General features: G+C 41.8%; 1 protein-coding gene across 1 annotated transcript in view; it reads right to left on the bottom strand.

Moving 5' to 3' along the window:
• The window catches only part of Grxcr1 (glutaredoxin and cysteine rich domain containing 1), a 115,038-nt gene that overhangs the window by 33,682 nt on the left and 56,200 nt on the right, over positions 1–25,156 (bottom strand). The window contains exon 2 of the mRNA XM_028882219.1: positions 10,154–10,396. Coding sequence (XP_028738052.1) covers positions 10,154–10,396 — 243 coding nt within the window. The remainder of the gene's footprint in view (positions 1–10,153; positions 10,397–25,156) is intronic.

The raw sequence follows: 25,156 nt of genomic DNA, 5'->3' as shown, positions 1-25,156 counted from the left end.
GGATGGGAAGAACTGTGTGTTTAAGTCTTCGGACTCTCTGTCACATTTCACTGTGCCATGTACACAAAGAGTGCTCGTGACTTGCTCAGCAGCTGGACAGCTTGTTCACCCAAGGTTTTCAAGGTGACTGATTTTAAGGTACAGAGAAAAAAAGAAAATGTTCTACTGAATTCAGAGGCCATTCCACACAGAAGGCTAGCACTATGGCCCAAGTACCATAGAAACTCAAATGACGTAAGATTGCCAGAAAGAGGTCCGGACATTTGGTTTAGTGTTTCTCCAAGTTACTCCTCTGAACCTTTTTGTTTATTTTAAGTCTTTCGAGGGAAAACATATGTAGCACACAATAAAGTGTATAGAATGGAAGATGCCATTTGCATTTGGAAGAGAGTTTGAAATCCCTCTCACTTCCATCCGAGCCCCCAAAGGAAAGGAGGGAGGAGCTATTAGGGCACCGTAGAGATTAATTTGAAAAGCAAAAGTCCTCATCCAGCCTTCCTAATGCCTCAGATGGGCAATATGAATCAGAGAGAAGAGCTGAAATCAAAACAAAGGGATCCACTCACTGGCCCCTGGAGACCATGAATACCAGCCCCTGTTGGTTTCCTAGTCAAATCCAAAGAGGAAGCCCACAATGAGCCTGTGGACCACTCACTTCTGCGCTTGCTGTTGACCAGATGGCGTGCTCCATTTTCCTCATTACAGCCGATCTTCTCATCTGACACCATCAGGATGAAACATATGGCTGGGTCTTTAGCTTAATTTTTTTGTTGTTTTGTTTTTGGAGGGAGAGGTATCTTGGGTTGAGCTCAATCAAACTGGGAGCCCCAGGTGTGATTATAAACAAAACAAAACCATAACACAGAGCGAGCTGATCCTACCTGGGCAGACGGAGGCCTGCAACTGGGCCCAGGGGCTGTAGTTTGTTAATCCCCTGGGTAAGGTGCTCACTCAATTGTAATCATATATGATAGAATATCCCAGTCACAAACTGTCTGTTTACAGAAAATGAGTGCTAAGAGCCAGACACTCTCAGAGACAACACACACACACACACACACACACACACACACACACACACACACACACACACCCCTCCAGTTTGTCAGTCAAAAGATAAGTGAGCAGGATAAAAGTTTAACCCAGAATTAAGCCCAGGGTTACAAAATAGTTACCATTTTTTTAAAGATTTTGAGTCATTAGTTAAAATTGTTTTCCTACTCTGATTCTTTTCTGAAAAGAAATGTAGATTTGAAAGTTGAATTGTACTTCATATATTTGAAGATATTTATTTTTTATTCACATCTAAAGAAAGATGTATTACAAATGATCTATCCGATTTCTGTTTTCTTATATATTTAATATAGTTCTTATGTGAGAGAGCCCTCTGGTGGCCGAGAAGACACTAAATCTTGGCTCATTGGAGCTTATAATCAACACTTTTTTTTTTTTTTCTGGCATATTTTGGATGCAACTTTAAATCTAAGAAAACACTGATAACATGAGAGTTAACATTTCCTGTCCAATAATATTGAGAATAATCAATAACTAATACCTAGAGTAAGAAGCACATGATATGGTTCCTTTGGAGCTCTAGCACATGGTGTGACCTGTGCCCTCATTAATTTGCAGCCCAGTTTCAAAGAGGCACAACTGTATCAGATTTTTATTGTGGACAAGTCCAGCGCACCAGCCTGAGACTTTCACCATGGACCACCAGGCACTTCACCAGCCACGCAGAGAATCACAGCAGTGAGAGAGAACAAAGTCCTGTGCTGATGTGACAATGTGTTTCTGTGTGTAAAATGATTAAAAGTCAGAATATACACTGAAGAGACACTGTGGAGGATGCTGTTCCTTGTTGTGTAATTTAGACAACAGTGTCTGCCTGTCTCAAAACTCCTTCCAATTGGCAGTATATGTCAGGAGAAAATAACTGCATTGTGCCTTAACAGGTTTCAAAGATCTTACTCTCTGACTTTTCAAAATATTGAGTTGACTGCAGCAGCATGGGAGATAAACTACCATCAGAACTTTGGCGTTGGCTACAGAGATACCTCAGTTGGTAAAGTGCTTGCTCTGTGTCGTGGTTTGAATGACTCCCAATGGCTCAGATATTTGAAATCCTAGTCACCATGGAGTAGAACTGTATGATAGGATTGAAAGGATTAGGAGGTGTGGCCTTGTTGGAGGAAGTGTGTCACCACTGGGGGTGGGCTTTTAGGTTTCTAAAGCCTGTTGCTCTCAGCTACTTCTCCAGCACTGTGCCTGCCATGCCTGCGGCCTTGCATGCTCCCTGCCGTGATGATAATGGACTAGGCCTCTGGAATTGTAAGCAAGCCCCCCCCCAATTAAATGCTTTCTCTTGCAAGAATTGCCACAGTCATGGTGTCTCTTCACAGCAACAGAGGGGGTGACTAAGACACCACGCAAGCATGAGAAGTTGAGTTTGGTCCTCAGAACCCATGTTCTGATGGGGTGGAATTGGAAATACCAGCAGTGGGAAGCAGAGGCAAATACCTGGAGCTCACTGGCCAGCCAGCCTGGCTGAGTTTCCAGACAGTGAGAGACTCTCTGTCACGAAAAACAAGGTGGGCAGCAGTCCTGAAGAACAGACCACAGGTTGCCTTCAGTCTTCCACATACACCTGCAAACACGTGCACTTGCACACCAATGAATACACACAAGAGAAACACTAAAAAGAGGGGAAAAGGAAATGTTTGCGTTTCTTCGATAAGAATAAGACCAGGGAGAAAGGGTAAAAAGCAGAAAAAAATGTAAGGTTAGAAGGGAAGATTTGTCCAAGGCCACAGCAGGATGCTGCTGCTAACATTATAGAACTGAAAAAAAAAATGGTAAGTTGACTGTGTGGTTGTGAAAATTTGAGAAAATGTAGTACTTCAATTTATATTCACAAAGCTGGGTTTTCTGTAGCAAACACAAACACCATTCATGGGCAGATGAGGGTTAGGGCATTTTTAATAGCTTTACTCAAACAAAAGTACCTAGTCCCTCAATCTGAAAATGCAGGACAACAGTGGGCATATTTGAACAAAATTCAGGCAAAAGCCTGGAATTAATAGAGCAAAGTCCTAATTTGTTTCAGGCATGACCGCAAATGGGCACATTATTTATTGTGTGCTCTGAGACAGCATAATATAGGCGCAGACAGTCCTCCCATAAGGAGGTACAGTCCGTTTCCATTTGCAGTCTGGACTTGATTATAGGTTCTATTCAAGCCAGTGACATAAAAGCCCACGTGACGTAAAGAGGGCTCAGAGGTCTTTGCTCACGGGGGCTGGCCCCTTTCTCTGCTGGAAAAGCCCCTTGCACTGTTTGGCACACAAGAGCTGGTTACTGGAGAAGCTTGTGAAGGAAATCTCGAGATCTGCCACAAAACCTGAAAACAGAACTGCCGTATGTCCCAGCTCTACCACTCGTGGGCATGTACCCAGGGGACTCTGCATGCCACTAGCATGCTCAGGTTTGTGCTGCTCTCTTCACAATAGCAAAGAAATAGACTCACTCTCAATGTCCATCAACAGATCACTGGATCATGGAAATGACGTACATGTATTCAATGGAACTCAGCTATAAAGGAAAACAAAATCAGGAAATTTTCAAGAACATGGAAAGAACTAAAATCATTTCGAGAGGTAACCCAATCTCAGAAAGACAAATACTGTTTATCTTCTCACTCATGTGAATCCTAGCCTCAAGCTGGTAAAGACATGTGTTCAGGTAGGAGTAAATAATACATAATAAATGTAATAAGAATAAAGAGGTCATCAGTTTGAGAGGGAGTGAAGAGGGAATAGGGGAGGTGAGAGGGGAACAAGGAAGAGGGGAAGTGATGGAATTATATCTTAATTTAAAAACTTTTAAGGAATGGAACATTTGGGTGCTTTGCTCTTCTCAGTTAAGTCTTTAATCTTTACTAAGTACTAGAATGTATATGATTTTAAAGTTTTTTTCCAGTAGTACTATACTTATCATGGATGGAGCTTGCTGGACCAGCCCCTGTTCTGGAAAATTCAGCCTGTGAATAGTGAGGAGAGTGGGAAGGCCTAGGAACCCTTGCACATTACTGTACATACACTTCACACTTAGTCTACCCTGAACTCCAAACAAAATTTCGTGTTCATTATAAACTAACTTTAGACAACTGTAACTCGTTTTTTCTTTTATAAAAGTTTTTTTAAACTTGTTAACTCCTTTGTAAATACAACTTAAGACATAAACAAATTGCACAGCTCTACCAGAATAATTTCTTTATAATCTTATTTGCTGCGTTTCAAGAGTAATCCTTAGAAATGTCTAGAACTGTTCCTGAAGTCTCTATTCCTAAGCTGAAAAGCTATGCTCAATAGTAAATGCCTTCATTCTTAAATGGGGCAATGCCATACTTTAAGTAAATACAGAGTTAGAGCTGTGAGATGTCACCATCAGCTATTTAAAGAGGACTCTGTAGATCAATGGCTGTTTGCTATGATGCCATTTATGATCGTTTTTGTTTGTAGCCTCATAGCAATGTGAACTTGGTAGGTTTCCACTGTAGATTTGAGGATTGATCCAGACAAATCATGATTTTTTAGCCCATTTCTTAGTGGAATGACTAAGGTATTAGAACATAACGTTTTTTTGTGGGACTATGTTCTAATGCCAAAACACCAGAAGAATTGCCGAGACCAGTTCTGAGCTGAATGTACCCCCACTGCCCCAACCCCAGAAAGCATCCCCGGGCACTGAAAATTTATTTACTAAAGTAATTTTTTTTCTCATCAAGTGTTTCTTTGCTTCTATCTTCAGTTTTTAGTTTTGTTGGAGTCGGGAACCATAGGAAAAAATATTCTTGTTGATTCTTCCATTCCTGCTTGTTGAGCTCACTGGCTTCTCTCGGAAGAACACAATGAATTCAGTCAGTATCACCCACCTCAGTTTTGATAATGATGGTAAATGAGCAAAGAAGCTACCAAACACTGCCCTGCTGTGGTGACATATTATGTCCCCCAATATATTGTGCACTTTAATAAACTTATCTGGGGTCAGAAGACAGAACAGCCACTAGATAGACATAGAGGCCAGAAAATGGTGGCATACACACCTTTAATCCTAGCATTCTGGAGACAGAGATCAGATCTCTGTGAGTTCAAAGCCACACTGGAAACAGGCAGACATGGTGACACACGCCTTTAATCCCAGAAAGTGATGGCAGGAAGCAAAAAGGTACATAAGGTGTGAGGACCAGGAACTAGCTGGCTAAGCTTTCAGGCTTTTAGCAGCAGTTCAGCTGAGATTCACTCCAGATGAGGACTCAGAGGCTTCCAGTTTGAGGAAACAGGATCGGCTATGAAGTTGGCAAGGTGAGGTTAGCTGTGGCCTGTTCTGTCTCTCTGATCTTTCAGCATTCACCCCAATACCTGGCTCCAGGTTTGTTTTTATTAATAAGATCTTCTAAGATTCCTGCTATACCCTGCTCTCCCTGCCCCATCTCCTTGTCTGAGGTCTGTCTCCATCTACCCTGCCCGTGTTTCTGCCTCTCTCTTCTTCTGGCTGTTCTATTTCTCTCTCTTTAAAGAAAGTTATGCTGTATAGATGATCCCCATACCCCAATCATTCTCACTCATCTAATTTATGGCTTTTCTGTGGCTGTTTAAAACACCACAGATGATAGGGAAGTCACCAGCAGCAGCCAAATTTTCCTCCCTAAAAACAATGTTTCATAATCTGCCAAAACCCAGCAGAGGGCATCCTTCCATTTCAGATCCGTGGATCATGCAGAGGGAACTCATCAGAGCGGCACGCAATTCCACGGATGGATGGTTCTGCATCTAGATCCAAACAAGGGCTTGCTGGGGTTGGAGGAGAATTGTTATACACGTTATTCAGGACCCCGCCATTTTGGATTGTAGGATTAGAAATCACTCTCCCTTTCTGAGAAGGAAGACGAAGGTGCTTCTGTTTCCTGACTCCCTCCAGGTGCACAGCAGTCATTTCAAATGACAGAATCTGAAGAGTGACTCCCGCGGCCTCTCTCTCCACAGTGCTGAGTGTGCACATAAAGAGGTCAGAGGGAAGACACAGTTGAGAAAGAGCCAGAACCATGACCTCATTTGTAACAACTGCCTCTATCCCTCCAGCTGAAAGACAAATGGCAGGCCAGGTATCAGGGCCTGGGACATTGCCTCAGAAGCATTCAGAAATTGTTATGGATTCTGGATGGAAACAGAAGGGGACAGGAAAAGCATATGAGTGGGGCCAACCTTCTACCTGAGAATGCTGGCTGCTGTGAAATGTTAGTTACAGATACGTTACATAATTTTATGCTGTGGAGCATTTGTTTAGTGATGCAAAGATGTGTTGCATTCTTTTATGTTGCATTTGTTTAACTCCATGAAGCTGTGCTATTTTGCCTGTCTAAAATACCTGATTGGTCTAATCATGTGTTTATGGATACATGATTAGGATAATTTATGTTAAGAAAAGCTGGCTAGAAACAAGCCAAGCTAAGGTTGGGCATCATAAGTAAGAAAAAGTCTCCATTTATCTCGATTTATTTATTTGGGAGCTGAGTGGCAGGCCCCCAAAGTGCAAAGAGAAAAAAGAAAAGAAAGAAAACTACACTGGCAGTTGTCCATTTAATTTTAATCATACAGTTGCACTGAAATTGAACTTACATGGTGGTGTGGTGGTTGGAACAAAAATGACTCCCATAGGCACATAGGGAATGGCACTATTAGGAGGTTTGGCCTGTGGGAGTAGTAAGGTGATGTTTTATTTTTACTGAAATGTGATTTTATTTGTATGTTAATAAATAAAGTTGCCTGGGGGTTAGAGCTAATAGCAAGCCATAGCAGAGCAGGGCATTGGTGGCGCACGCCTTTAATCCCAGCTCTTGGGAGGCAGAGCTAGGCAGATCTCTGTGTGTTCAAGATACAGCCAGCATGGAGACACATGCTTTTAATCTCAATACCAACCATGGAAGACCTGGAGGTCTGTACAGACAGGCAGTGATGAGGCAGTCATGTGGTTGGGTTTACAACCAATGAGAAGGCAGAACAGAAAGTCTTTATAAAGACAAACACACAGGAAGTAGTTCTCTTGGCTGAAGAAGACAGCTGCAGAGTGAAGGGTAAGACTCTTAGCTCTGACCTCTTGGGCTTTCATCTTTGCATTGGTTCTGTGTTTCTTAGTGAATAAGATGGTTACTTCTACAGAGATGATCTTGTTGGAGGAAATGCATCAGTGGAGGTGGAGGTTTCAGAACCTCAACACAGGCCCAGGGGCTCACTGTCTCTTCCTGCTGCCTGTGGATCCAGAGGGAGAACTCCCAGCTACCTCTTCAGCACCATGTCTGCCTGAACACTCACATGTTTCCCGCCATGACAATAATTAACTAAACCTCTGAACTATAAGCCAGCCCCAATTAAATGTTTTCCTTCATAAGAATTGCCATAGTCATGGCAACTCTACACAGCAATAGAATCCTAACTAAGATACATAATAAAAAATATTTTACATTATCAGAATGCCTCCCTAGTTAAAAGGCAAATGTCTCCATCTATCTTTTGTGGCTTGCTTGTTTTTTGTTGTTATGTTTTAAGATGGGGGTCTTATAAATCCCAGACTCACCTCAAACTCACCGTGTAACTGAGTGCCTTGAACTTCTGAATCCTCCTGCTTCACCCCCTAAGAATACATGCTAGAATTACAGGCATGTGTCACTACACCCAGATTATGCAGTATTGGGGTTAACCCAGGGGATTTGTACGTACTAGGAAAGCACTCTACCAACTGAGCTACATGCTCAGCAACAGTCTACAATCCTCCTAGGTTACATTCCCCTGGTGTGTGAAAATATCATATCCCTTGTTCATCCAGGAAGTCAGGGAGAGAAGAAATGAATGAGAAGAAGCTGCATAGCCAAGTCATGTATCCAGTCAATCTAAGATCATTGGAACATCTACATCATGCCAAGCCCTATTCTAAGTGCTAACGCTACATAGTAAAGACCCTTTCCTCAAAGGGGTCTTTCACAAAGCAAGGGGTTGGAATGTCAGGCAGAGATAACCTAGACTGCCATCCATTCCCCCTTGGTTAGCTATGTTACTTGGAGCAAAGGCTTTTATTCCTTTGGGAAAGAAGAAATTCTTAGTATTTCTTGAAAAAGCTGCACTGTTCCTCCCATCAAATTCTTACAAGCAGCCTATGAGGTCAGCCTTATTATCATTCTAGTGTCACATGATTAGTATCAGAGCAGGAATTTAAAACAATCTGCCTGGAGACCATCATTTGCTTCGTATCCAATGATCATGGGGAGGGCTGAGAGTTGAGTATCCTAAGAGTCAGATATATGCTTCGCAGAAGGCTGAGAAGGCAATGTAAGATATCACTATCACTGTCCTTGTTTTTAACGCTACTGTCAAAGCCACTGTTTTCTGAGACCTAAGAGTACATGCTGAAACACACTGGATAGAGGATCAATACTTCAAGTCAAAATTTCTTTATTTCAAAAGGCAGTGCTTTTCCAGTTCTGACTAAAATAAAATTGCATGTCACCATGGCTATGTAATCATGGATTCTTGGCATTTACCTTTCCCTTAGATAACAGGCTATTGTATTTTAAAAATGGCACCTGTAGCCTTGGCCGGTTTGAGTCAAGGTGCCCCATGACGAATGAGGGAGACATGCCATGCAGACACGGTGGGCAGCAACCAAGGGGGCAGGGTGGAAAGTCACTCATACCATGTGATAGCTCTCACGTGGAGAGTTTTATCATTAAATGGGGAAGAGATCAAGAAAGAGAGGGGTTCTTTCTTTTTTCTTTCTTTTTTTATTAAGAAATTTTTTTCATTCATTTTACACACCAATCAAAGATCCCCCTCTTCCCTCCTCCTACCCCCCAGCCTCGCCCTCGCAACCCATCCCCCACTCACCCCCCCACACACACACACACAAGAAGGCAAGGCCTCCCATGGGGAAGTGCATTTAGTAGAGGCATGTCCAATCCCTTCCCCCTGCCTCAAGGCTGCACAAGGTGTCCCATCATAGGTAGTGGGCTCCCAAAAGCCCCTTATGCACCAGGGATAAATTCTGATTCTACCGCCAGAGGGCTCCCCAAGCAGTTCAAGCTATACAACTGTCTCCCCAAAACCTGTGTTGGGTAAGTTGCCAGGAATCCCCAAGGGTTTTTTCTTAAAGGGGACTTTACATAGGATGGCCTTGTTGGGGCAGGTCTGAACGCTAATATAGGCTGCCTCTAGTAACAATGGCTGTAGTCTCTATAATAGACATAAGTTCCCTGAAACCAAGCAGGAATCCCTCTCAATATGGATTTTTCTCTGTCCCTCAAAGTTAAAAGTTAAGCTCAGATGCTGAGCATGACCCAAGATCCAAGTATCCTTCTAAGGTTTGAAGCCTTTGATCTCTGATAAGGGATCATCTGGTCGGCAGGGATCATCTGGTTACAACACCACTCGGTGGATGGTATCCCCCTAGGCTCTCGGTTCTCATCCTCTGAAGAGCCGCATCCTGGGGTGTTTTCCTCAAGTGTGTTCATAGATCAAAGGGAGTTAACAACACTAGCAGTGTTAATCAAAGGGCAAGAAGGAGGCACATCTGTTGTTCTTCTGCAAGCAGGGTTCTCTCTGCATATCTGCAAGCCTGAATCTGTGTCATGCTGCCATATTACCAAACTCAAAAGCGATATTAAACAACACGCAGATAAAATTCTGGCTCCAGACCTCATTAGAGGGCCATCCTTTTTGCTTCATTAGGTAAGAAACTGAGTATTTGATTCTAGAGAGTTAAGAAAGTTTACAAATGTTCCACTTATAAATGTTCTATTTTTCTTGTTTACACTAAAAATGTAGTTTTATCTTTGGTCAGTTTTTAGACGTCAGAGTTAACTGAGCACTTCAGGGAAAGTATTGCTATTCAACAAAGCAATTTCACGCTGATTTCATCTCACTCCGCTTCTGAGGGATGAGTGACATAGCCCCACACTGTTTGGGATAGAAATAAAACTCCAAGCCCTCTGGTCTGAGCTCCTCCAAATAACAAATGTCTGGGTGGACATGTCGCAAGTCATCTTTTCGTACGGTTTCTGGGTAGGACGTGTGACAAAGGCAGTTTTCCTCTGCGGTATACTTACCCCAAGATAATGGCCGTCAATGAACACCACAGGGAGGGAAGGCACTTCGGAGACCCGCCTGCACCGCTCATCCAACTCTTTCCCGTAGTCACTGTTCAGAGCGATGTTCTTCTCTTCGAATTTTACCCGATGGTTTTGGAAGATCTTTCTAACCAGTTCACATCTCTCGAAGGTTGTTCTCACCACGCGAAGGCAGGTTGTATAAATCACCACCCGGTCAAATTCCAGGTCGGCTGACGGCTGCTGGAAGGGAAGCAAGGCGGTGTAAACAGACTTGCTTTGACTCTCCTAGATCTTACACTGTGTGCCCAGTTTGAATTAACAGCATTGGGTAATACATTTGTCTTATACACTAAAGACACTCACAAAAGTTCAATGAACAATTTTTAAATTCAGAGTCACAGGTTTTTGTTGTTATTGTTTTATGCTTTGGGTTTTTTTTTTTCTTCTTTTTTTTTTTTTTTCCCAGAGGGTTGTTTTTTTCAAGACAGGGTTTCTTCATGTCTGGAACTCGCTCTGTAGAACAGGCTGACCCGGCATTCACAGAGATCCACCTGCCTCTGCCTCCTGAGTGCTAAGATTAAAGGCGTGCACCACCACCATCTCCACCACCACCTGGCAAGAGTCACGTATTCATTAGTAAGAGAATGGATGAAGCTGGAAGTTTTTTGTCATATGCAGAATCTAGACTTATTATGTATGTGTGTTTATTTATTATATATAAAGAGCAAAGGAAATGATAGAAGGGGAAGATGGAATACATGTGACATAAAGCCATAAAGGACTATTTAGGTGGAAAGGAGACAGAGGACAGTGTATGACCAGGATAAATACGAATAAAGTATAATCCTGCTGATTAGATGGCTCAGCAGGGCTTATGACCATCCCCCATGGCCTAAGCTCCATCTCAGGGACCAGGGACCCACATGGTATGGAAAACCACAAATTGTCTTCTAACCTCCATATTTAAAAAGAAGTGTGTAATGTGCATGTGTACGTGTGGGTGTGGATGTGGGTGTGTAAATGAAACAGCACATGAAGCGACATATTTTGTGTGGTAACTTTAAAATAACTAGTAAACCAGTAAATAAATAAATAAATTGAATTAAAAAAAAACCTGAGACATATTGCAATTTAGAATTTAGTAAGAAATAACAACACAATTTTTAAGTGATGCGTGTTGGCTAGTTGTCCTTTCATAATAGCATGTCAAGTGAGTTTACTGTTGATGACAAGACACAAGGGGTACCCTGTGGTAAAATAACGAATAGAAGAATTTTCATTATGGAGATGTTGTTCAATGTCTGCCTCTGTCTCTTCAATCCACGAGGGAGAAAGCTGAGTGTTTGATAATGAGATACCATTACAAATAGAAGAGGTTAGCATTTAACCAATTGGAAATTCTTAGCCTTTAGAGCCACAGTATCCTGTGAGTAATAAACCCTGAACCGCAGGATGATTCCCAAAGCTGAAACAGCACAGCGTTTGTGGACGTGCTTTATGAGTGACAGGCTTCCAATGTGCAGCAGAAAGGCCCTATCACAATGAGTAAGGATTGAGTGGAGCAGGGTAGGAGTATACGGAAGACAGCACAAATGGGAACTGAGAATAGGATAAGTATTGGGACACACAGGAGTTGAGGCAAGCAATACCCCAAGACAGGGTGACAATTGCTTCATCTAAGAATCTTTTTTTATGCTTTCTGATAAATTGGGTGCCTGAAGCCACTTGCCTGAGAACCCTGCCCCAGCAGTGAGTGAGTGAACCAACATGAGTTCTTGTCTTTCTTACATTGTGACAATTGTGGGAACCCACAAGGACTCCAGTTTTGCGGCTCAATTTCCAGCCTGACTCAAGGTCAAAGAGTCCAAGCTTGTCTTTACTCTTTAAGGCTGGATAATAGGATGTTTGGCCAAAGGCGTGGCTATTCGATGTCTTATTTTTTTTTTAATGTCTTACTCTTCAAGGCTCAATAGCAGGATGTTTTGCCGAAGGCGTGGTTGCCAGGTGTCTTGAGAATTAAGAAGGTGTTTACACTTGTTTGTACCTTGAACCATGGTATCCTTGAGAGGGGGAGGTTTTGCCCCCACCCTGCTTTGGGTATAAAAAGGCTCTGAGAAATAAACTCAGGGCTACTGTGGTATTGACTCGGAGCCCTCCCAAAGCTATCCAGTGTCTCTCTCTTTCTTTTATGCCTATGTCTCTATTTTTTCCTATCTGTTATTTCTCAATCCTTGCTCCCCCATTCAGGACTGTTTGACAGGTCAGGTGGGACCCGACAGACAATGGAATAAAACTTCTGAAACCATGACCTGAAATAAATGTTTGCTCTCATTAAGTTGATTATTGTAAACATTTTACCATACTGATATGTAAAAACAACTAACACAATAGGATTAAGGTTCTTTAAGACAACACAACTCTTAAAACTCCCATGAAGCCAAAAATTAAACTAGAACCCATTCCAGACAACTAAATGCTAAAACCAGTCACACAGACCTTCACTACTTTGTATTTAAAAAGTCAGATAAATCTTCTAAGGTACAAATGGAAAAATAGTGAAGAAATACAAAGTCATAAGGATATCAATACAATGGATTCCCCTCATAGAAAGAGAGGACTTTTCCCTGATGACAAATTTCTATAAAGATATAGGAATGACCTATTAAATGCAGTTATTGTTCCCCTCGTGTGCATGACAGTGGAACCATCCACTGGAATATGGGAAACATATAGTGGCCACATCCTCAAAAAAAGAATGATTCTTCTGAAATTGGGAATAGCTCATATTGGGGGAAATATGTGGGGACTTGGAAGAGGCATGATCATATTTTTCATTGTGTATACATATGAAGTTATCAAAGATTAAAAAAATAAAAATATAGGGCTGCCTTATTTCTCCAACAGAGTATAGCAATTGAGCTAAAAACCCAGAAGCCTGGGAGGAACAGGAGATTTTTACAACTGTAAAGGCAGGAGGAAGAAAAAGATGGTAAGAATATACAGGGAGAGTGACATCTAAAAGATTAAATGGTTCAGCAAGTTGCTGAGTTGTAGGTATGTGACCCTGGTATTGTAAAACATAACTGTTTTGTACATAAGCTTAAAAGTCTGAATTTAGGAGATTATCTGACTTGTAAGTGGTTTTACCTAACTAAGAAATGTTTGAAAGAACCTTATATGGACCAATGCATCTGAAAGCTGAATATGGCTTATGTTCAATTTCTGTGACTATAGCAAATGCCAGAGGAAATGAACTTATCGAGAGAAAGGGTTTATTTTAGCTCACGGCTTGAGAGGTTTCAGTCCAGGGTTGACAGACTCAGTTCCTTTGGGCCTATGGTGGGATTGTGTGGTAGAGAGGAACTACTTACTTTATGGGTCAAAAGTGAGCAAGAAGGAGCCATGGTTCCATCCCTAACAATGTTAGAGGGCACACCTTAGTGATCAAAAGGCCATCTTCTAGCCTTCTCTCTTTTAAATATACTACTGATTCCCAACAGCTCCACTCTTGGACTCAAGCTGTTAACACACGGGCTGTTAGGGAACATTCAAGATGTAATTTCTATTGTAGTGCAAAGCACTAGAGTAGAGAGCGCAGGGCCTTGTCAATTAGACACACTTGGGTACTGACCCAGGCTTTCTATGTGTGCTTGGGAAGTAAATAAGTTAGTAAGCCTTGGTTTTGTTATCTGTAAAATGTGATAATAACGACATCTATCTAACCGGTTTGCTGAGAAGATTGAGAGACACTATAAAAACAGGTATGAAGGGTTTAAATGGTAGCTCAGTGTTCAAAATTAAAAAGATAAAAAAAGTTACACTTCCAATAGGGAGTGTTGAAGATTGAAAACACACCAAATGTTAATGTTAGTGGGAAAATGTGGGTAAACAGGGACAAAAGTAGATCATCATCTACACATTTTAAATTCTGAATCTTGGGACTTAAGCAGGAGCTCTTGGGTCAGCTGCTCGTCTCCACATTCACAGTCATAGAAACAGAGATAAAAGGTGAAAGGTTTACATGGTCTAAAGAGACTTGCTGTCAAGGTCCATCTCTGGGTTCCTGGACCCATCACAGTTAGGTTTTCCACCTGTGTCTGAAACTCGGGTTACCCCCCAAGGCAATGCAGATACCCCAGTCCAGACCCTGCATGGTAAAAGCAGGAGACCTGGCCCCCCACACTTGGGAAAACCCACCTCACCCCCTCACCATAGGCCTGAGAGAGCTGACTCCATCCCTCATCTGAGAGGCGTGGTCCCAATTCCCTGATTTACCACCTCAGCTGCCACCCAGGCTCACAGACAGGTCCAGGAGTGAGCACACTCCAACATCGACCCTACCTATGATCTGCTGGAGTGTTTGAAGAGACCAATCCTATGGGATCATAGTCACAGGATCTCCATGACTCAGGACAAGAGCAGGATATCTGAGAGGAACATTGCTGGGGGTCCAGTTTTGATGGTGTACCAAACCCAGAGTCCTTGAAGCTGACCAACAACTCATTACACAATGACCATTTGCAAGTAAGCTGTTTGGACAAAAGGTTCTACTTCATGACACACAGATACACAGCAGCACCCAATGTCACTAAGATGAATGAAAAGGCAATGGAGAGGCAGAAAAGACAGGGAAACGAAGTGTGGGGTTTTTTTCCTTTTTAAAAAATTATTGTTTATTTTTATCTTATTTATATTCTTTTTAGCTTTCCTTTAGGAAGAAACTACAAGAGTGAAGGATGGATACAGAGGAACTGAGAGATGAGTGGGATTGCGGTGCATGATGTGAAATTCCTAAAGAATCAATAAAAGTCAACAATTAGATTAAAATTTTAAAAAAGCGATGTGGAGGTAAAAGAGCCAGTGTTTGCAGTACAGCCTTTGGAGGATGACCAAATCTCTCTTTTCTCTGATCATGGAACGGTCATTTCATTTCTTCCTTTAGAAGTAGGCTCCTATGTCTCTCCTCATTCTTTTTGTTTTATTTTGTTTGTTTGTTTGTTTGTTTTTTGAGACAGGGTTTCTCTGTGTAGCCCAGACTGTCCTGGAACTCACTCTGTAGACCAGGCTGGCTGGAACTCACAGAGATCTGCCTGCATCTGCCTCCCAAATACTGAAATCAAAGGCATGTGCCACCATGCCTGGCTCTCCCTTTATTCTTATCTGATCACTTTGGCTAGTAGTTCTAGCATTTTCTTAAGTAGAGATGGAAAGAACAGACAATTTCACCATGTACAAGACCTTACTGAGAGAAAAGAATCACTTGGGTTTTGTTTTGTTTTGTTTTCATTGACTGCATTGTTAGCTATGAATTTCTCAGGAATAGCCTTGGCTAGATATTGCCTTCTTACTATGTTTTTTTTTTTTTTAGAAGCTTTATCATGAAAGGGTGCTGAACTGGATGATTATTAGATTGGAAAGGATATGTTGTAACCACCTGCTCTTCCCAACAAAGAACTTGGGCTTATATCCTTTTAAAGTAACTGTTTGTCTTCCTTTTAGTCTCTAGAACAACTGATCTGCTGAACAGGGTGCTAGGCAAAAGGTCTGTATCATACATGCAATCAGTACAAGTCCTTATCAATATGGAACTTACAGTCTAAAACAATAAAAGACCACAAGTATACATAAGTAAATAATGGCATTACAACTTGCTAGGTACTGTAATGTAAATACACAAGAAGCTAGGAGAATATTGTACAGAGTGCCTTCTCTACTAGCTGTAGAGGTCCATTTCTGACATTTGTGTTGAGAGTAAGAGGATACGGATAGGTAAAAATCCAGGGGAAAATACTACATGCAAGTGCAAAGATGGGATGAACAGGGATGCTTAGAACACCTCAAATGTCCTTTCTTAAAGCATAAAGAAGGGGAAATTAAAGATTGTTAAACTCTTCTAGATATGTTTGAAGGGTGCATATCACCTTGCATTTTATGGCCATTTTAAATCTTAAGAGCCTTTAACCTAAGAGAAATATGATATTCATAAAGGAAGTTACAAGTTGCACTGAATCATATTTTTACACTTCAAAACCATGAATGGAGCAGGGCCAGTGACACCATGGCACAAGAGGAGTGCTGCACAGATTTAGCCAGCGCTGATGGAAGTATAATCTGGATAAATGCTTTGCCCAGAGTAGTGTTGTCCACACTCTGAATAATTATAGTCAGTCTCACTGCCAACTCCTTCAGTCTAAGAACAGAGATGAATGAACATGGGCTAGTCTAGAGTCAGGGACTATGGTTACATATTAGAGTAGAGTGTTAGTCTAGCTTAGAAGTACACCTGCCTAGGGGTAGGAATATTTGGGGTGAGTTTTGAAGATACTTTCCAGTTTTATAATATGAATTCTAAATGATAATTTCTTTGATCAAAAAAAATTTCTATATTTGATTCATTTTTCTATCCCTCAACAGATTTGTCAAAACATCTGGCCTGGAATCTAAAAATAGCTTCTCAGTGGCACACTATCCCTTCTCTCCCTCCCAGAGGGTTACCATGGGAATATCATGAGGATAGAAGGGATGGAAGTCTCTGGGACAGCAGAGATAAGCTGCTGTTATACAGCCTGCTGATTCCCAGGGAGACCCAGGGAGAAACAAAGCCAAATCACCCTTCCAATGTCTGAGAACTCCCCAGCTCCCCACTCAACACCACTGTACCCCAGAACCTCTATTGTGTCCTTTTTCTCTTTATACCAAAGTTGCTACTAACTCACACTCTGTTGTTAGACAGACTCCATTGCCCATGAGGAAGACTGCAACTTAAAATCTTTGCCTCCTTACCAAGTTATATCCCACCATTAGTAGTAAGTTACATCACACCAGGGACATTTTCAGGTGTGTGTGTGTGTGTGTGTGTGTGTGTGTGTGTGTGTGTGTGTGTGTGTGTTGCCATTCATCTTCTTAAAGGATTCCTTTGAGATAAGTAATGTATGCTCTCTTTTGTCTTCCTCCTGAGAGCAAGCAGGCAAAGAGATTGGCTCTGTGTTATACAGCATGTCAGAAGGCGACCTGGGACCAGACCCAGATTTCTTGATGACCTGACAACAAGCCAGTCTGGAGATTTTAATCAGCAGCTGGGTAGCAGAGCAAGGCTGTAGCACGGGCTTAATCTGCCTGGTGTCTGCTTCCCCTCTCTATGAGACCCTGCAAACTCTTGTAGTCCAATGTGTGTTAGGAAATGCATCTTAACATCATCGTGTTAAGTGGGTAAGTTCACCCCCCACCCTGATTCTCATTCTCATCAGGCGACAGGACTTGAAAGCCCACTGTCCATCTGCACCAGGTTCCCGTGTCCGCCAAGACCCTCGATCTGCTTCCCGTGTAACCATTCCCCCTACACAGGTCCAAGGAGATGATGACTTTCTACCCTGCATTCATTCCTCTTGCTGCACAAATTGTTATGTGATTGATGGTGAAGGTGTAGAGCTCTGAAGTTCCTGTGCATCATTGTTGTAAGTGATGAGGATAATGACCCAGATTGAACAGATGAGGAAGTCTAGGCTTGTTAATAAGCTTAAGGAGCCCAGGTAGCCAACTCAGAGGAAAAGGAGCAAAGTCAGATCTGAGTCAGGGTTTCTATTGCTGTGAAGAGACACCATGACCACGACAACTCTTATAAAGGAAAATATTTCATTAGGGGGCTCCCTTACAGTTCAGAGGTTCATCTATTATCATCAGGACAAGGAGCATGGCAGCATGCAGGCAGACATGGTGCTGCATACATCTTGATCAGAAGGCAACAAGAAATGGTCTGAGTGTCACACTGAGGAAATCTTGAGCAAAAGAGATCTCAGAGCCCACAGTGACACACTTCCTCCAACAAGGCCACACCTCCTAATCGTACCACTCTCTTTGAGGGCCATTTTCTTCCAAACCACGACAGCTCCCTTTCCAGAGGATGATGCTATATGAGCCTGCAAATAATAAATGACCAGAGAGACAGTGTTCTAGAACTGAATGGCAAGTTATACCAGGCTGTGACTGTCCCAAGGACAATCCTAGAAACGCCTGCTTCTCCCTCCATTTTCAATGCTTGGTTAAATGTCACACAGGCAGACATTCCTCATTACATCATGGGCAAAAGCTGCTCTTACCTAATCTTACACACTTCAATGGCAGGCTTTTACACTGATATGCAATGATTACAAACCAAACCTCCTACTAAGGCCAACTGTTACCTATATTTGTTTTAAGCACATGGAAACAGTCAATATATCAGATGTCACAAAATCCTTTTCTAAGCTCAGCGCCGTGCTTTGTGACAAGCAGGAACAAGCAAGCACATTCTACAGGTGAATATTCTTAGAAACGGAGCCTTCTGTTTTGTTAATTTTCCAAGATTGTACAATAAAAATGTCAATGAATTCCCAAGAAATTGTCTGTTTGTTCAGATCAATTGCTGAACCAGCCTCGACAGTAAATGAGAAGTCAATACAATCCTACACACCAAAAATAAAATGACTATTCAAAGAAAGCCCTCCTGAATCAGTGCTGCTCTTGTAGCACTCTGACTTTGTGTGAATGAAGAATGAAAGTTGGTGTGGGTGGGGCAGGCATTGGAGGTCTGCCATTCAACAGTAAGCCAACCCAAGGTTTCAGGAGAAAACCTGTACTTTAACATTTTCAAAAAAAAAAAAAAAAAAAAAAGAATAGGACAGCAGGAATGACTTGTTTTCTGACCCAGAGGTAACTGAAGCTTGACCCAGCCACCCCATTAGCCAGCACTTGTCTCCTCATGCCACGTTCCAATTTATTCGTCTGCATCTCGACAATTGCACTTGCTGGCGTTGCTCACAACACGCTTTAGATTTGTGTTCACATGTGGTGTCCAGGTGATCCCATGCACACCGTCACATCTGAGAACACCCAGACCTACACAGTTGCATAATTTGAAACAAACAGGTTGGTTTGCTTGTGAGGTAAGGCCTCACTCTGCAGTTCCTCCTGCTTCAGACTCTCGCATGCTGGCGATGGGTGTGGTGATAGATTGTGTGCCTAACAGATTTGCCTGAAGATCAGAGGACAGAACACAGATGAACACAGATTAAACACAAAGGTCAGGCAGTGGTGGCACACACCTTTAATCCTAGCACTCAGGAGGCACAGATCCATCTGGATTTCTGTGAGTTCAAAGCTGCCCTAGACTACATGAGATTGACTCAGTCTAGAAGAGAAACAGTCAGGCAGTGGTGGCACACGCCTTTAATCCCAGTACTTGGGAGTCACACGCCTTTAATCCCAGCGCTAGGAAAGTTGAGACAGGAAATGATTCGGGTGGGCAGAGAAAGGTATATAAGGCACGAGGAGATGGGAACTAAAGTCTTTCAGCTGAGGAAAGCATTTCAGGCTGAGGAGTCCTAGAGGTAAGAGGTGGCTTGTTCCTTTGTCTCTCTGATCTTTCAGTATTTACCCAAATATCAGGCTCCAGGTTTTTATAAAAGACCATTTAACATTGGAGCTGCATATGGGCATGAGCCAGCATGCCTTGTTTCAGAAACAAACGCCGTGCACTGGGATGAAACCCACCTCCACTATGGCTTGGGCATTTAGCTATGATCATAGTGTCATTGTCCAAGGGATACCCAGAAACCTGATAGATCAAGTTCTGTTCCTGGGTTTGTGTATCAGGATGTTTCTAGGGGAGATGTACATTTGAATTTTAAAATGTAGTCAGAATAAAACAATGTAGTCAGACACCATGAAGTCTGGGGAGGGCCTGAGCAGGCCAGAAAGATAGAGCAAGGCAGGACACGTGCTCTCTACCCTGCTACTTGACACCCACCCTCCCCTTCCCTTGTGGTTTTTGTTCTCAGGATTAGGGACTTGACTCTCAGGTTTTCAATTGTATTGAGGTTTTCCTGGATCCCCAATTTGCAAACATCAGATAATAAGACTTTACAACCTCCATAATCCCAAGGCTAACACATATGAAAATCCCTTGCTAGACATAAATACCTTTCTGTACAGATAGGTAATGACTGGGTCTTACTTAGGTTTCTATTGCTGTGATAAAATACCATGAGTAAAAAGCAATTTGGGGAAGAAAGGTTTTACTTCATCTTGTAGCTTGTATTCCATCATAGAGATGAAGACAGGGCAGGAACTTGAGGCAGGAACAACTGATGCAGAGGCCATGCAAGAGTGCAGCCCACTGGCTTGCTCCTTTTGGTTTGCTCAGCATGTTTTCTAGTGGAGGCATTTTCTAAGATGGCATTTCCACTTCCCAAATGACTCTAGCTTGTGTCAAATTGACACAACAGTAGCCAGCGTAAACAGATGTACTCTTTCTTGGTCCTGTTTCTCTAGAGAACTCTAATGGGGCAACCATATGAACTCGGGAGACAGTTGACTTTTCTAGGACTAGGGTTTCTCTTTCATAATCTAGGAGTCATAATAATCTAGCCATAAGGGAACTGTAATGCCCAATGTAGAATGTACCTACACACACATTGTTAATAATATAATATTACGAGTGTGCCAGTGTCAGTATTGATCAATCCTATGACCAGGGAAGAGACTACTACCTGAATCTACAATCTCTCCTGGAAACAATGTCCCAACAAAAGCCTCTCATCTTTTATGAATAAGCTTCCCTCTGTCAGGGTATTTGCAAACACTATTGATTGGTGGTTAATATTTTCTCATCTCCACAGATGAAATCTGCATCAAGGAGAATGCCAAGAGAATGATGTTCAATAGCGTCCAGTGCCCAAACAATAGCCAGTCAGTAAATCAATCAGAGGCATCCTGCTAACAGAGAAAAGTTTTCAAGTCTATTGTTTTAAAATATGCCATTTTCAAATCCAGGAGAAAACACTGAATAATGACATCAGAATAGGTGACTAGAAAGTGGCATGCTAACCATCTAACCATCTTCATAACTAAACCTTCATCTTACTTGACAAGACCCTGGTACTTTTACTGAAAATCAAAGGAGTCCTGTTTTTCCACCTCCCCCCAAATAATCAATGATCAATGACAATGTCTTCAACTTTCCCAATCGAAGAAAATGATTGAATAATCAGGTAAATGTAACCAAATCCCTTCAGTGGATTTGGATGTGAAGAGTCTAGGGGCTGGAATGCCTGTACCCCAATTTCAGCTCATGCTTTTATAAATTCCAGTGTGGTGAAGGGAAGTGATCCCAGCCTCCATGGAATTCCCAGAATAGACTGAGAATGGAAAACAACAAAGCCAGTGAAAATTCGGAAGTTCAGGCAAATTCTTTGTCCCTAGCTCCTTAGCCTTCTGTATTGAACACTTCTGTCCTTTGGACTGAGTGACGAAAATGGGCCCAACTCATTCTAGGATTTGAATATTGCACAAGAAATAAGTAATTACTGAAGAATGGTGTGGAAAATTAGATGTGTAAGAAGTGTGTGTTTTAGGAGCTGGCTGTAAGACAAGAATTCTTAATATCTTTAGTTCACAAGAGAAAGCACTGAGTTACAGAGAAGTAGTGTGTCCTGCCTAAAGCCAGACAGCTAGAAAAATAACAAAGCTGGTATTTAATCCAAATAACAGAACTCATGACTTTATATAAGCTTATTAACTGTTTATTGGCTGTGGCTATTTTTACATCCCATTTTATTTGATAAAGGGTAAGAGATTAGAGGGACCAATACAGGATTTATGAATCATAAACTTTCATGGATAGAAATTTTAAATAGAATGTTCATTCATTTCATTGTTGCAAATAACTACAAGCTTAATGTCCTAGGAAAACAAACATTGCTTTACAAGGCTGGAGTCAAAAGTCTCCCATGAACAAACATCAAGGTGTCAGCAGTGCCACACATCTTTCAGAGCCTTGCCCTGGTCCTTGAGGGGACCCTATTCCCTGAATTGTGCTCCCTTCCCCCATCGTCAAAGCATGGGACCCCAGGCTGTGTTTCCTCTTTGGTTCTGAACCTCCCACTTCCCTTTCATAACCACCTTGTGATTAGAATAGGCTTGTCCAATAATCTAGGCCACTTTTCTTATTTTAAGATCCCTAGTTTCATTATATCTTGGAGATATTTTGACTGAAAGGTAAGAAGTCATGGTTTCTGGTGATTGCGAGACAGATAACTTTTGGAAGAAGGTAGATAACTATCATCCAGCTCCCTTCCACAAACAGATAGATAAATTTATAGATGATAGATACAGATAAAAGATGATAGAGAGATGATAGATAGGTAGGTAGATAGATGATAGATAGACACATAGATAGGTAGATAAATAGATAGATAGATGGATGGATAGATAGATAGATAGATAGATAGATAGATAGATAGATAGATAGACACATAGACATTAATTTTAAAGACCTAGTCACACAATGTCAAAGCCAAAAAAAGAAACCTGAAGTTAATCTGGTTCAGCTCAAGCAAATGTACAGCAGTGTCAAGAACATTCAAACCCATGGTTGCTGACCTAGGCCACCTTCCTTGTTAAACATGCATCTACATATTTTAAAACTACAACCAGAGTGCAAGTATGGTAGGTAAGCACGAAACCTCTTGTTCTTCTAAATCTAAAACCTTCGTAAACTCATCCATGAGTAAGACTGTTTTCCAAGCTGCTACTTAAAAAACCGGAAGGACACAGACACAAAGCAAGTGCCCTAAAGAGACGAGATGGCTTGTTCTTGTCATTCGGCGTGACTCATCCCTTCTGCACTCTTTTCTGTCTCTTGACTTGCTTGCGATAGGCTTTGCTCCTAATTGTCAGAAAAGCCTGGGACCTTGCTATCGAAGTCAGATACAGAGCGTGACTGGGTGTGGGAGATCCTTTTCATGGCAAAGGAGAACACAAGTGAACATGTCTGCATTAGGCCAAAAGTTGAGACTACCTCAGTACTGCATAAGGATTCCAGATAACAGTGTAGCTCAGCTTCAAAAAGAACAAACCAATAACCATAAGACTTCAAAAGTAGAAAAATGTTGCCTTTCCATTTCCTCCAAAATTTCCCTAAATTAAATGACATCCATAAAAACACCTAAGCTGTGGGGCACATGAAGGCTATGGGAGCATTAGGCAGACCAATGCACAAAGCATTAAAGGTCTTTCTTCCCACATATATGCTCTAGTATTCAGAATGATTGACAGAACTGTAAGAGAAGTTAGTGTTCATTACTGTAGCTTCAAATGAGAAAGGAACACAGGTGTTTTTTAAATAAGAATGATCATATCACAGTGTCATTATCAGAAGGACAAAAATAATTATTTCCAGAAATTCCCTGCATTAGATTTTGCCTAGTTTTTTAATAGAAGCCCATATAAAAGCTGATAATAGATGCCAGAGAGTTAGCCATGAAAAAAGGGCTCTAACTAAATTACTAAATAAACCAGTTAAGTCTCATTAAGCGGTAGATTTCATTGTGAACAATTTAACCAACAGTCCATTCAACATGGATGGGATAAAAACATGCCATTGAATGAATCCTATATTCCAAGAATATCAACTGAATGCATTTCTTGTTACCATTTTCACAATGCACTATATAATAGTTTTATTATTCCTTTTCACTGACAAGGAAAATACAGTACTAGGATACAGCTAGTTTTCTCGTGGTCACAAAATCAACAAACTTTTCTCATTGGTATATAAACTGTCTGCCTTTAATAGTGTTCTCTGGCATGTCTGTCTGTTCCTTCTCCATGTGTGGAATAATCATTCTTTTTCTTTTTTTTTCTTAGCATCCTGGCTTCAGTGAGCTTTTGAATATACCCACTGGCTGCCTTCTCTCTCTCTCTCTCTCTCTCTCTCTCTCTCTCTCTCTCTCTCTCTCTCTCTCTCTCTCTCTCTCTCTTTCAGCCTGGTACAGAATTTCATCAGCTAACTAAAGGTGGGAGAACCTCAAATGTATAATATCAGCTCATGGTTTTCTCCTGCAAAGATCTGAAGTCCAGCTATAACATCTTCATCTGGAAATACTCTCAGGAAATTGAGTTCAGACTGTCCAAAGCTAGCAGCTCATTGTCACTAAACCCATGCAGCTAAATGCTTGCCACAGGGTGATCATCCAGAGTTGCTTGCTGTAAATCCTATATCTAATGTGGTAGTTTGAAATGAAAATGGCCCTCATAGGCTCATAGGGAGTGGCACTATTAGGAGATGTGGCCTTATTGGAGTATTGTGGCCTTGTTGAAGGAAGCATGTCATTCCAGGTGGGCTTTGAGGTTTCAGAAGCTCAACCTAGGCCCAGTGGCTCATTCTTCCTTCCTGCTGCCTGTGGATCCAGATGTAGAACTTGCAGTTCCTTCTCTAGCACCACATCTACCTGCATGCCTCCATGCTTCCTGTCATGATGATAATGGACTAAGGCTCTGAACTGTAAGCCACCCCAATTAAATGTTTTCCTTTATAAGAGTTGCTGTGCCGGGCGGTGGTGGCGCACGCCTTTAATCCCAGCACTCGGGAGGCAGAGGCAGGCGGATCTCTGTGAGTTTGAGGCCAGCCTGGGCTACCAAGTGAGCTCCAGGAAAGGCGCAAAGCTACACAGAGAAACCCTGTCTCGAAAAACCAAAGAAAAAAAAAAAAAAAAAAAAAAAAAAGAGTTGCTGTGGGCATGGCTCCTTCTTACTTCCTCAAAGCAATGTCCCCAACTAAGACATCTGGTAATCAATATGTCCTATCAGTTCTACATTATATTTTATCTTTTTCTCCCCTGATTTGATACCCTAACTCAGGCACCTGGATTTCTCACCTGCATTGCAAAAACCTCTTGACTGGACTCCCTACTCCCAGATAATCCCTTTCTAATCCATTCTCCACAATTCTTTTACAAGTGTCATTTTCTTTAATTTTGTAAAGATTTAATGTGTGTGTGTGTGTGTGTGTGTGTGTGTGTGTGTGTGTGTGTGTGCACGCTACATATGAGCAAATTCTGTGGAGGCCAGCAAATGGGTATGAGCTCCCCTAGAGAAAGAATTACAGGCAGTTATGAGCCACCCAAATATCAGTGCTGGGAACCCAACTCCAGCCCTCTAGAAGAACAAGAAGTGCTCTTAAAC

Source organism: Peromyscus leucopus, chromosome 10 (assembly GCF_004664715.2).
Source record: "Peromyscus leucopus breed LL Stock chromosome 10, UCI_PerLeu_2.1, whole genome shotgun sequence".
Lineage (NCBI taxonomy): Eukaryota > Metazoa > Chordata > Mammalia > Rodentia > Cricetidae > Peromyscus > Peromyscus leucopus.
Note: the sequence above shows the minus strand (reverse complement) of the source record. Positions and strands in the feature narration are given on the sequence as shown.